The sequence below is a fragment of the Procambarus clarkii genome, chromosome 18, assembly GCF_040958095.1.
Source record: "Procambarus clarkii isolate CNS0578487 chromosome 18, FALCON_Pclarkii_2.0, whole genome shotgun sequence".
Classification (NCBI taxonomy): domain Eukaryota; kingdom Metazoa; phylum Arthropoda; class Malacostraca; order Decapoda; family Cambaridae; genus Procambarus; species Procambarus clarkii.
The window spans coordinates 28,353,931-28,367,778 of record NC_091167.1 but is presented as its reverse complement, the minus strand read 5'-3'; the positions used below and the strand labels follow the sequence as shown (position 1 = coordinate 28,367,778).

Below are 13,848 nucleotides of genomic sequence, written 5' to 3'. Positions count from 1 at the left end.
TTTATACCCTCCTTAGGTCTGAGGACATCTCCCTGTGGGGTGCCTAGTTCATAAGAACATAAGAATAAAGGTTACTGCAGAGGGCTTATTGGCCCCTACGAGGCAGTTCCTACTTATAACTAGCCAATCCCACTCATATACATTTCCAACCTACGTTTGAAACAATCAAGGGACCCCATCTCCACCATGCTTCGCAGTAATTGGTTCCACAAATCAACAACCCTGTTACAAAACCAGTATTTACCCAGGTCTTTCCTAAATCTAAACTTTTCCAATATATACCCATTGTTTCGTGTTCTGTCTTGTGTTGATACTTTTAATACCCCTATTAATATCCCCTTTGTTATGCCCATTCATCTACTAGTAAACTTCTATCATGTCACCCCTAGATCTTCGCCTTTCTAAAGAATGTAATTTAAGCTTCGACAATCTTCCTTCATGTGACAGGTTTCTAATTTGAGGGATTAACTTTGTCATTCTACGCTGGATGCGTTCTAGTGAATGTATATCCATTCTATAGTACAGTGACCAAAACTGAACTGCATAATCTAAATGGGGCCTAACCAGAGCAAGATATAGCTAAACAACACCACCAGGTGTCTTATTACTAACGCTTCGATTAATAAATCCCAGTGTCTTATTTGTCTTATTACGAACATATATACATTGATTTTTTGGTTTTAAATTCTTACTAATCATACTCTCCAACACCATATCTGTGACTGCCCTGTTATCAGTAATTTCAGACCAAGTGGTATGAGGTACTTTGAGCTCTGTAATTACTTCATATAGTCACGAATATTGGAAGATATTCTTGTGCTGTACCCAGATTTTGCTAGTGGAGGCTAATAGATCAGCCTCGTATTATCATGGTCTCTTCTGATTCCATGTATGACTAACCATCCTGTGAGATGGGGATATTAGATGAACTTATAGCTAGTTTCTGGTCTACACTCTTTAAATCTTCATGTAGAATAGGGTAGCACCACATTCCTGTGTATTCCTAAGACTGTTAATTAAAAAAAGTATATTTTTCATCGTCGATTTAACTGGTGTGACATTTGTAGCAAGAGAGTGATATACATGACGACAGGCGATACCTACAATTTGGGTAAATAAAGAAAGCTGGAGCAAAGAAAGAAGACTTAGGGTAATTACATTTTATTTTCACAATCCATTACATCAAACGATAGCATACAAAACAGTTATGTCATTGATGTGTTAATTCACTACATTCTCCCCAACTGGCGTCCCGACCTGCTGCTGCTCACTACACCGTCCATGAAACACTATATATCTATCGGTGAAAAAAAAATGGGAATCTACTCATGTCCAAAACTTATATTTACATACAATAATGAAAATAAGTACAGTAGAGCGGCATACGCATGTAAGAAATACATGGTGACAACCCCACGGCTTTAAGAGTCCGCGTGGTAGAGACTAACTTCACTATAACTTCACTAACGTCCAGCAGTCTCTGTGTGGGCAGCTGTGGTGATGTGTAGTGATCATTCACCATACAGGTGGTTGTAACTGTTGTGTTGTAGCTGTAGAGACCCGTCACTACGAAGGTGGTTGCAAATGTGTGTTTTTTGTAGCAGAGATCAGTCAAAATGAAGCTGAATGGGTAAGTTGTAATTAATACTAGTTCACTACAGGTGACATTGTTGTACTTTAACGGATGTTATCGTACCATCACAGTCAATACTCTACCCCACAACATCTGGTACTCTAAGCGTCATAGCTGATACTGTACCATTACAAATGATACTGCACCACTACAGCAAATACAGTACCTTTAATTGCTGCCCTGCTACCTTAGGTGGTACTAAATCTCTACAGCTGATGTATCGACAATACACCTCTTACCTATATAATACAACTGGTAGCCTACTATGCCATCTGCCTGCAGAACTCATTATTTCAGTAACGTACCATTGTAACTGGTACTGCATCGCTGTAACTAGTAAACCTACCATTGCGCATAGTATGCAGTTCTATAATTACAACTTCCCTTATACAATAAAACAAAGACTTACAAGCACAATTTCCTTACTTACAATTGGCTAACAGGAATTCATAATTTTACACATTAAATATATAATTTGTATACAAACAGACCGCACTTCATAATACAATTTTAAGTACATTGTAGTGTGTAGTTGAGTCATTAAACCACGGAGCGACACCACGTGCCAGGACAGGAGGAGTGACCAGGTAGTAGTGACCAACAGGCCCCAAGGGACACCAGGTCCGTCAAGAGGGTTAGTCACTCCTGAGAGGTCACGCCAAGATAATGACCCCCAATACGGACATTTGCCTTAAGTCAGACCGATAACATGTACTGAATGTTATAAGTATTGGAATCATTGATTTTTATATCGGCTAACGTTACGAATAAGTCTTAATTTGTCGGTGAACAGTTAACAACATACAACGAACGCATATATATCATGTAATACATAACAAAGTATACTTTATATTATATAATATTTTAAATACTTACAGCTGCGTTACAATTACACCTTATAACAACACTCATACCACACGCAATAACAGCAACAACACCTAAAATAAGTTTACACTTTACCAAAGATGACGCCATAACGCCATTTGATGAATGACTGCAAATGACAGTTTTAAGGTCTTAATTAAGTGATGTAAGTCTCTGAAGAAATGATGTTTATTACCCCCGTTAATCTTGTTTGTAAAAAATACTGATATATATTGTACAGTTACGTTTACATTGTGGTTGGTGGGAACCGAGTTGCTGGCTGAGTTATGCCCGCCATTTGTGAACGAGTGAGAAGCCTAGTGTCCCGTTCACAATTACTGAGCACATCTCCTCCCAGGCAACCCCACCCATCCTCTCCCTCGTCTACATCACCAAGAAGTCTTAATAATAAAAAAAGTCTACATATGGGAAAAACTACGTATATCAGAACCAGAGTGTAAGCATCTATATATCTATATCTGTTCTTTTGATATTGTCAGGCTATTGTATAAGTGAAATAAAGTTTAAAAACTCTAAAGACGAAAGTATTTTTACAGCACTTTGCTCACTAATTAGAATACGTATAAAAATAATGGGGTTCAAGTTGACAATGTCTTGCAGAACCTATAACTGAGCCACTAGAAGGGTCTGAATCACTAGAAGGGTCAGGCTTTCACATAGGTGTGAGCACTTATGAAGTCCGGTTATGAAGTATCTTGTCCCTCAAGGCGTCATGGTCGATTATACTCTTGACATTTATAATTTAGCTATATATAAATAAAATTGACAGAATGCACACTGTTGTAAAAGGTCCTAGTAATCGTTGAGATTGTAGAAAGATTGTAAACTAACAGGAGAACAGAAACAAGATTTTCTAAGCTTTCGGGTGTATTGCACATATTTTCAATGTACAACGAAATTGGCACTAATTATCAGTAATTCGCACTAGATAATTTACAATGTTCCGGTACGCCATTACCGGAAATCCATGTGTGTTAAATAACTTTTTGTCCATAGTTTTTAAGGGTCTTTGGTTAGTTTTCTGCAACCTTTGAAGATCCATTAAGTATATTCCGTGTATAGCACACTACTTGCGGCTTAAATATATGATCTTGCACGAAATCAAATGTTTCAATAAAATTAAGATATTATTAATCAGCTTGGCTTTCCGCTTGATTGATTACATTAAACAGGAAACAAAGTTAGACAAAATCCGACTGTTCTTAAACTCGACACACACTAATATGAAAGGGATTTGAGGTGAGTTTACCCGTTTAGTGAGTAATGACAACTTCTTCCACAAGGAATAAGCCTATGTCAGCTTGACGACATCGCTGAATATAGTATTCCTAGGTTTTCCAGCTGTTCTTGACAATTTTACCTGGTTCAGTATTGTCCTGGGCGAGTTTTGTCATTTAACAGTTGAGTTTTATTGTGACCTAGTGTTTAGTTTGAATGTAATTTTATTGCGATGTAGATTATTTTGGTGTGTTTTATCGCGGTAAAATTCGGTCATATGGCGTTCTGCTCTATACAGTTTTTCCAGAGTGGAGTCTCATCTTGATGCAACTCCTAATGAAATTTTGTATTGGTAGACTTTTGCCCTGTTGTATTTTACAAACATATATTTCCTTGGGACATTGAAGAACGTAAGAATTTATGAAACTTCAGATGGTCTTTAGGCCCATACGAGACAGCTCCTGTTTAATATAGCTTTGTCTTTGTGTTCTATCACAGAACTATCTTAGCTGCTTTAAATTGATTTAGTTCCAATGGAGAATTGCACTCTTAGAGTTATCTGAATATAGGATATATTGTGTTCTTGTAGTCTATCCCTCCTTGTATGAGTTAGCCCTAACATTTTGTGTCTAGAAGCAGCTTAGTAATGCTATGATTTGTTTTGACTGCACTGTCCCTGAGGAGTTTTGTCATTGCAGATTCTCGTCCCAGTAGTTTTGTCCCCAGAGGGAGATTTTGTCCAGGCAGTTTTATCCCGGTAGTTCTAACCGGATCAAAGCGTACCACACAAATATAAGTAAACCGGCTTTGTCCACTTTAAACATTAAAAACACTTAAATAAGAATGTCTAAACACTAAAACTTCCATATATATACATATATGTACATGAGAGTAAAGTGAAATAGCGTAATAATCAATGAAATAATAACCCACAATTTTGAAAACACAAAAAATGTAGAGCAGAAGTTGTGGTCCGAAGCCTGAGGTCCAAAAATTGACTACGTTTCATGTGACTTTTCTAAGTAGTGGGATATTATTTCATATATGTAACTGTTAATAACAATTTTTAATAATATAAAAATAATAAAACTTATAATGATATTAATAATAGTTATAGTGAAGGTGAAGAAAAGACCCAATACATATGTGAAAGTGTATTATTAAACCATATTTTGGGATGAACCTACAACCTTTATCAAGGTGGCGAACAAAGTTTATAGCACCTTGATAAATGACGTATAGGTTCATCAACAAAATTTGGTTTCATAATACACTTACACAAGTATTGGGCCGTTTTCTTCTCCTTTATTTAAACTCTACGGTATTGTAGTAAGTTTCTCAATAGTTATAATAATATTAACTTGGTGTGATCCATCATATCAGCGAGGTTTGTGTTGTTCACAGCAGACGGCGAGAAACCCAAAGGTAGACTGTTATGTTTGGCGAGGACCAGCGAGGACACTCACCTTGAGAATGAACTTCTCCAGCGAGTGACACGTCAGTGGAGCGTGATTCACAGTAGAGCTCTGGAGCTCAATGGGCAGAGGACACGGGACGGTAACACTGTATTAGAGCGCTCGCCTCAGTCACATTGCTCTTCCAAATACGGCACCTGCTCTCATGGGGACGAATGGGCACCCAATCTTATGACTGACGCAGACTGGGCACCCAATCTTATGACTGACGCAGACTGGGCACCCAATCTTATGACTGACGCAGACTGGGCACCCAATCTTATGACTGACGCAGACTGGGCACCCAATCTTATGACTGACGCAGACTGGGCACCCAATCTTATGACTGACGCAGACTGGGCACCCAATCTTATGACTGACGCAGACTGGGCACCCAATCTTATGACTGACGCAGACTGGGCACCCAATCTTATGACTGACGCAGACTGGGCACCCAATCTTATGACTGACGCAGACTGGGCACTCAGTCTTATGACTGACACAGACTGGGCACTCAATCTTATGAATGACGCAGATTGGGCACCCAATCTTATGACTGACGCAGACTGGGCACCCAATCTTATGACTGACGCAGACTGGGCACCCAATCTTATGACTGACGCAGACTGGGCACCCAATCTTATGACTGACGCAGACTGGGCACCCAATCTTATGACTGACGCAGACTGGGTACCCATTTTGTTATGAGTTGCATAACCTCCTATATGTTGTAGTTATGACACTTATCTTTCTACTTATATAAATAAGGAAGCCCTTAACTGGCAGAAATGAAGACACCTTTATTGTTGATGGAAATGAGACATCTTTTTTTTTAAGAGTGGATGGGCAAGCACAATGTGTAAATGTTCATTGGCTACTCTTTATATCCTGGATACAAGTGGGATGTCCACAATATTATTAATGTGAACAATGTCACTCAGCCACGTAATACTGCAAAATGGGTCGTCTTTAATCTCTTCTCGAAATGGCACCCACCGTCTTACTGGCAAAGATCAGGCACCTTTCTTTCCAGAGGTGTAGGAAGCCTCGCGTCAAACCTGGTGACACGCTTCTAATATGTTCAGATACCCGTTAAAGTCATCGAGATAAGGTAATATCTTTCCAATTGTTCATCAGTGGTGTGAGTGCCCTCGACGTGGCTGGTGGTGGTGGATACCATCACCAGTGCTGGGGCGTGGGATACACCCTCACAGCCCAGATGGCAGTAGAAATAGCCTAAGCTACTCTATAGCTTTGAGATGTATTTTTTTCTTGTCTCAATAAACATACATAAACTTGAACTTGTGTGTGAGGTCACACCCACGCACCTGTTGGTGCCGGAGTCGGTTGCGGATACATATTAAGTAATTTCTCAGAGAGAAATAAATATTACCAAAATTCAGGAATTAAAGTTCCTTATGAATTAAAAAATTGCACACGATGCATTACAAAGCAAACACTAACATCGACCCGTATTTTATACGTACATTCAGCTTTCAAATTGTATTAATTACAGTTTGTGTTTAAGAAGACTGTTTGGCATTGTGTAACCCACAATCACTACGTTCACTGTAATACGAACACCTTAAAATTTGTAACTAGTATCATACACTTTGATACATTTCGTTGGAACAACTGTCAGGTTAATAAACAAGCTTCCCTACACGTTAGTGCTATAAGAGGTAGTCACTGCCTTTATAAATAGGGTCTATGGGAAGCAGCGAGGACGCGGTACGTTGCTTCCTCAGCTATGGGAGAGGTAATAGGCAGCGTTGTTCCACAGCTGGCACCAGTGACTCCAGTCCAGGTGTGGCCAATTCACAGCTGGCACCAGTGACTCCAGTCCAGGTGTGGCCAGTTCACAGCTGGCACCAGTGACTCCAGTCCAGGTGTGGGGTGTCGTCTGTCTGGAGCACTTTCTGATGCTCTCCTTCAGGCGTGATGCTCAGAAGCAGTTTCTGAAACGTTAAGTGTAATATAAAATCTGGAGGTCCGTCTCTTGATGGAGTGCTCCCTGAAATTCACCGATTATCCTAATAAAATGTTACTTAAAACACGGCAAGAAATTCTTTGTTAAAAATGCTCTCTTAACGAAAACGATTAATATATAAAATAATGTTTAGAAGTGACCAGAATATAGCCCTCTGGGGCAAAGAGGTTCGGAAATAGATAGAAATAATAGAACGCAAGCCTATTAATAGAATAGGAATAGAAAGGCAAGCAGCAGGAGGGCGCTTACAGGTGGTGGGATATACCTGTCTGAGGGAGCCAGGCTGGCGGTAGACGGTAATGACCATCCACAGAGGTATCATCAGCATGGGCGAGGAGGTGATGATCCAGCCCACAGCCTCGGCCCAGCTAGGATACTGGTAGTGTGTCGGGCCGTTGTACTCCAGCTGACCTGTGATCTGACTCTGGAGTCCGATCAGGATCTGTGCCACAAAATAAGGAGAAAGTGCGCTTAGAATAACAGTGATTTTTTAAGGTGTTATAAATACTGAAATTTTGCTTTGTTGATACAGGGATTATTTGGAAGTTTGCTTATAGTTGAGATAAAATTTCATGTTAATAATACTTTCAAAATATGCTTTTATTTCTACTACTAACCAACAAGATAGTCTATGATTAACTTTACTTGAAAACTGCTACATTTTGTACAATAAATCAGCTTCTGGAAGTTTGTGTTCATCTAGCACAGTACCTATGGCGAGATTTAGGCTTAACGCCGGGCACTAAGAATGGTTAATTCATCAAACATTTACTTAACCATTTACGACATCTGTAAAGCTTTTCTTAATCATGGCGGCTTTGTTTACATTTATTACACAGTGTGAGAGTTCAGAAGAGTACGAGGTGGTTCGTAACAATAATTACCATCATTATCAAGTTTCCAAGCTTGTAAACTGTTCAATAAATTTAAATAAAGCCGCAATGATTATTAAAAAAGATGTACAGGTTTCGCAAGAGGATGTATAAATGGTTCCCGAATCGTGTTGTAGACCAGTGAACATTATAGCGTATATAGCAGGTGGGAATGATAACACAAGAGAAGCGGGAGGCATGTGGGGAGGTGAGTTGCTTGACCCCAGCCGGACCCCAGCCGGACCCCAGCAGGACCCCAGCCGAACCCCAGCAGGACACCAGCAGGACCCCAGCCGAACCCCAGCAGGACACCAGCAGGACCCCAGCAGGACCCCAGCCGAACCCCAGCAGGACACCAGCAGGACCCCAGCAGGACCCCAGCAGGACACCAGCAGGACCCCAGCAGGACCCCAGCCGAACCCCAGCAGGACACCAGCAGGACCCCAGCAGGACCCCAGCCGAACCCCAGCAGGACACCAGCAGGACCCCAGCAGGACCCCAGCCGAACCCCAGCAGGACACCAGCAGGACCCCAGCAGGACCCCAGCAAGAGGAGAAGTGAGAGTAGTGTGAACACTGCTCACCGTGATGAGGATGAAGAGTGGCGAGACGAACTTCCAGCACACGCGCCAGTACCAGCGGGGCACGAACCCCAGCATGTGTTGTATGTCGGCACAGAACCGCCGCAGCCCTGCGTCACACCCGCCTCATTACTCTCACCATCTTCACACTAACATTATAATATTAACCATCCCAGTCTCTACTCTTCACCCTCACACTCATGCTATAATATCTGAGTCCAGTTGAAAAGTAAAAGACACTAGAAATTGTAACTTTTATAATCATGGTTGCCTACTTAAATTAGTACAAGATAATGATGAATGGGTCACCATTGTCACCCTACACTCAACATGGGCCACCACTGTCACCCCACACTGTCATGAATCATCATACTAGCAAGGTTAGGCTATGCTAAGTCAGGCTGTGATGAGCCTTTGAAGCAGGGCGGTGGACTCAAACCCTGGTGGTCACTCACACACTATTCCGTATAAGCCAGGCTGGTTTATTTTGTACCGTCAAATTGCATTAGGCGTCGTTAGGAATTAAATATAATAATGATAATTCTAGTATAAAATTGTTTTATTGTTATTATAATTATTAATTTATTACTTCAGTATTACTGCATTAGCTAAAATATTAATAGTGTATTAGTTTATAATAATAATAATAATAATAATAATAATAATAATAATAATAATAATAATAATAATATATTATTTCTTTCTGAGGTGGGTTCAGGAACAGACAACTGCTGACTCCTATTAGCAGGCTGAGAGCTTTTCCCTTTCCAAAGTTCATGGTAAGCCTTACATGCATTAGTATATATATATATATATATATATATTGAAACTTACCATAGAACCAGGAGATGGCGATGGCCTCGAAGAGCGCTGAACAGAGGAGGGAGATGCCGGCGGCGTAGGTGTCCAGCCAGTGGAACACGTACATCCCGCCCTGCACCAGAACACACCCATACACACATCACATCAACACCAGAGTCACAACACAAAGATAAATCATATTAGTACCTTGTGTAAAGATAGACTGGTTCCTCCAGAGCCACTAGTATAATCTAGTGAAGGTGTTGTGGACCTGTCTTGTGAATATAAGCGGGGAATAATACAGAAGGAAGCTATGGGGATTATTCTTGGTGTCAAAGCCTCATGTGTTTACATTATTGTTAAGAGGTAATGAAAACGGAACTAAATTTGACATCAATACTTGGGAATACTGTATAATTGTTTTATGAGAAGGACAGGAGGTGATGGGTCCTTCCAAAGTATTCAGATTTGTTCGAATGACGTACAAATATATAGAAAAAAAAGAGATGTTACAGGAGAAGATTGGCTAATAAACTGTGATAATGCCATGTATATGACTGCCACAAACGCTCTCGGCAGTGCAGTAGAATCCTCCCTGTAAGGTACAAAAAGTAGACGTAGAAACTGTGCCTCTCAAGATGAAGTCATCTTGAGAGGGAGCCGCTGGATGACCAACACCGGCTACGGTGTCTGTATAAACACATAATTTCTCACTTATCAGGAGACAATAATTTCCAAGAATATTGTAACGGATTGGTGGGGTGAAGATGGCGGGGCGGGGTGTGGGACCCTGATAAGGATATTCTCAGTCTATGAGACAATGGACACGAAAATTGAACTTAGACTTAGCAATTATAATTGATCCATACAAGCTGGATTGCAGGTCGTTCTGGCTGGTTGAGATGAAGTAGCTCTGGAGGGGGAAAGATGTTTTCGAATTTACTGATAACTGAGAAGCACTTGGTTCATTAAACAGTAAAAAACTAATCTTCTTAGCCATTGTTGAGGATTATACGAGAGAATATTGAATGTGTTTTAAGTATCCAGGAAATAAAATGCAAAATCAGGTACAGGCAGAAGATTTAGTACACACGAGAGAAAATAAACCTTGACACACTTCATGTATATGAGTCAAACCATGAATATGAGTCAAACCGTGAATGACAACATGAATATGAGTCAGATCATGACGCATTAAATTAGTCAAAACACTGACAAACTAACTGTAGTGACTTTAAACACGCGTCTGAAGCCCGGACACAAACATTATTGAGAATATGAGACAGGTGTTACAAGAATGCCAAGCAGTGTAAATTATGTAGCATGTCAAGGTCTCTCACAAAGTGGTCGTCAGTCTCCATTGATATATATATATATATATATATATATATATATATATATATATATATATATATATATATATATATATATATATATATATATATATATATATAGTATCTAGAAATGAGATAATTGCTACGACTGTTCCTGAACAACTAGCTTTTCTGTATCACGGTAGACAGGTTGGTGATATTCTGGATATATTATACCAAGTGTATAACCATTTATAATCCTATTTATATGTTTGTGTATAGTCTAGGTATTATTATTTGTATCTATGTATTTGTACTGATTTATAAAACGTATTTTTTAGTATTTGTGTGCACGTTGTTAATAATATTACCTATGCACGAGAACTGCAAGTTATACGTCGATGGTGTATGATGTCTGTATAGATGTATAGACACGTTTCCTTTAATGAGTGGCTGGGATGTATTTGTGTCTATTTATATTTCAGTAAACTTATTTAAATGATAATTTCCACCCTAGCATGTGTTCAAAACACCGTGCTTCAGAACCCAAGCCAATAGCATAACCCACGGCCGAGGCCACGACACACCTCTCCCCTCAATTGAACACACTGTGTCACCTAGACCACAGAGCTGCTGATAGCACCAACTACACCTGCACTCTACCCAAATCATTGACACTGATGACAACAATCTTCGAATACAAGAATGGAATACAAAATACTGATGAGTTCTGTTAGAAACGGAAGCGGGTCTCTGGATGTAGGCTCGACTTATGCTCGGACACCACAACGAGATCCTTTAGTAAACTCCACACTAGAAAGTGAAGGGACGACGACGTTTCGTTCAGTCCTGGACCATTCTCAAGTCGACTCTTTTTCAGCCACGTTATTGTGACTCCTCGCCTGCATATCCATTAGTACAGAAACCGAACAGGAACAAAAGCCTGGACAATGAGAGGTACAGTAGACTAGGAGGTCAAGGTGGGAAGGGAGAACTCTTATCTCTCACCTGGCAGAAGTTGGCGATGGAGACGAGGAAGGAGGAGGAGACCACGATGGCGGTGAAGATCTCCCTCCTGATAGTCTTCCTGCCGAAGGTGCGTCGCAGCTCGTCCAGCATCCCGGTGATGACACACTCCAGCCCTCCCATCTGTTGGTGCACGAGACATACCACATCACCCGTGTGTGTGTGGGGGGGGGGGGGATACGGGGGCAGGTATTTTGGTGTGCTGTGGGGGGGGGGGGGGAGTGTTCAGATGTGTGAGGGAGGGAGGCAGTTATGTGGGGAGGAGGATGAGGCAGGCGAACGCTTATATATACCACCTATACATATGTGGTATACAAAGTTCTGAATGATTCCTTACGCAAGTGTCTAAATGCCGTTCTTATGTTAGCCAGCCTGGCATATGTTGCTGATGTTATCCTCTTGATATGGGCTGCAGGGGACAGGTCTGGCGTGATATCAACCCCCAAGTCTTTCTCTCTTTCTCTGACTCTTGAAGAATTTCATCTCCCAGATGATACCTTGTAACTGGCCTCCTGCTCCTTACACCTATCTTCATTACATTACATTTGCTTGGGTTAAACTCTAACAATCATTCCGTTCGACCATTCCTTCGACCATTCCTTCAGTTTGTCTAGGTCTTCTTGAAGCCTCAAGCTGTCCTCCTCTGTCTTAATCCTTCTCATAATTTTGGCATCGTCAGCAAACATTGAGAGGAATGAGTCTATACCCTCCGGGAGATCATTTACATATATCAGAAACAAGATAGGGCCGAGTACAGAGCCCTGTGGGACTCCACTGGTGACTTCACGCCAATCTGAGGTCTCACCCCTCACTGTAACTCTCTGCTTCCTTTTGCTTAGGTATTCCCTTATCCACTGGAGCACTTTACCAGTTACTCCTGCCTGTCTCTCCAGCTTATGTACCAGTGTGCCACACATATATGTACTTGTGTGTGTGTGTGTGTGTGTGTGTGTGTGTGTGTGTGTGTGTGTGTGTGTGTGTGTGTGTGTGTGTGTGTGTGTGTGTGTGTGTGTGTGTGTGTGTGTGTGTGTGTGTGTGTGTGTTTAATATTTGTAGTAAATACATACACTAAATAAATAAGTGTAGTGTGTGCATGTGTGAGAGAGATAACGGGCAGAGAGAGCACTACTCACGCCGGAGTCGAGGCCGAGAGCGATGAGCATGAGGAAGAAGAGGCAGGACCAGAACTGGGAGCCGGGCAGGGTGGCTACCGCTTCTGGGTACACCTGGAACACCAGCCCGGGACCTGCGGCGGGAGACACAGACAACACAATCAGTCACAATCAGTCAAATTGTGCTTCCAAGTCACACAATCGACTTGAGAATGGTCCAGGACGGACCGAAACGTCGTCGTCCCTTCATTTTCTAGTGTGTGGTCTCGTCAACACAGAAAACGTCCCTATACCACCCCTTTCACCCCACACTCATTTAGTTTTCCTTGTCAAGTCTTTCCGGATCAACCACAGGGAGGGGGCGAGTGTGAAAGGCCATAGTATCATTCCCATTATGCTTTTCGAGTAATTATTAATTTATTTACGCCAATTTGGGGTAAACTCTAGAAGAAATAGAAAATTAAAACGATTTATTTTGTGTAATTTTACGATATATTTATGATCAGTTGAGTTAACGAGGAGAGGGGCAAAATATAAAGGTCAAGAGAGGTCAACTCGTGCAAAATTTACAGTTATTTGTGTAATTTGGCAATGCTTCAGGTTATTTAATATAATTTCGGGTGAAGTTAGGTAATTACCGGTTATTTTATATAATTTAGAAAATTTAAGACCTATTAAAGCAATTTCAAGCAACTTTAGTCACTTCTAGAGAGAGAGAGAGAGAGGGGAAGACAGAGGGAGGGAGAAAGAGAGAGAGAGAGAGAGAGAGAGAGAGAGAGAGAGAGAGAGAGAGAGAGAGAGAGAGAGAGAGAGAGAGAGAGAGAGAGAGAGAGAGAGAGAGAGAGAGGGGAAGACAGAGGGAGGGAGAAAGAGAGAGAGAGAGAGAGAGAGAGAGAGAGAGAGAGAGAGAGAGAGAGAGAGAGAGAGAGAGAGAGAGAGAGAGAGAGAGAGAGAGAGAGAGAGA

General features: G+C 41.1%; 2 protein-coding genes across 2 annotated transcripts in view; one reads left to right on the top strand and one right to left on the bottom strand.

Moving 5' to 3' along the window:
• Positions 1-1,145: 1,145 nt before the first annotated feature.
• The window catches only part of LOC123754563 (sodium-dependent noradrenaline transporter), a 71,601-nt gene continuing 58,898 nt past the window's right edge, over positions 1,146-13,848 (bottom strand). Inside the window, exons 8-13 of the mRNA XM_069326426.1 lie at positions 12,906-13,018; positions 11,755-11,895; positions 9,467-9,566; positions 8,636-8,742; positions 7,446-7,622; positions 1,146-7,148 (exon numbers count right to left, since the gene is read on the bottom strand). Coding sequence (XP_069182527.1) covers positions 7,050-7,148; positions 7,446-7,622; positions 8,636-8,742; positions 9,467-9,566; positions 11,755-11,895; positions 12,906-13,018 — 737 coding nt within the window. The 3' untranslated portion in view covers positions 1,146-7,049. The remainder of the gene's footprint in view (positions 7,149-7,445; positions 7,623-8,635; positions 8,743-9,466; positions 9,567-11,754; positions 11,896-12,905; positions 13,019-13,848) is intronic.
• On the top strand, positions 5,383-5,898 carry LOC138366039 (uncharacterized). Its single transcript, XM_069326763.1, has one exon. The coding sequence runs from the start codon at positions 5,383-5,385 to the stop codon at positions 5,896-5,898; it is 516 nt and encodes a 171-aa protein (XP_069182864.1).

Bases quoted from the DNA above. Each gene is read 5' to 3' on its own strand.
- LOC138366039 (XM_069326763.1), top strand. From the start codon at position 5,383: ATGACTGACGCAGACTGGGCACCCAATCTTATGACTGACGCAGACTGG.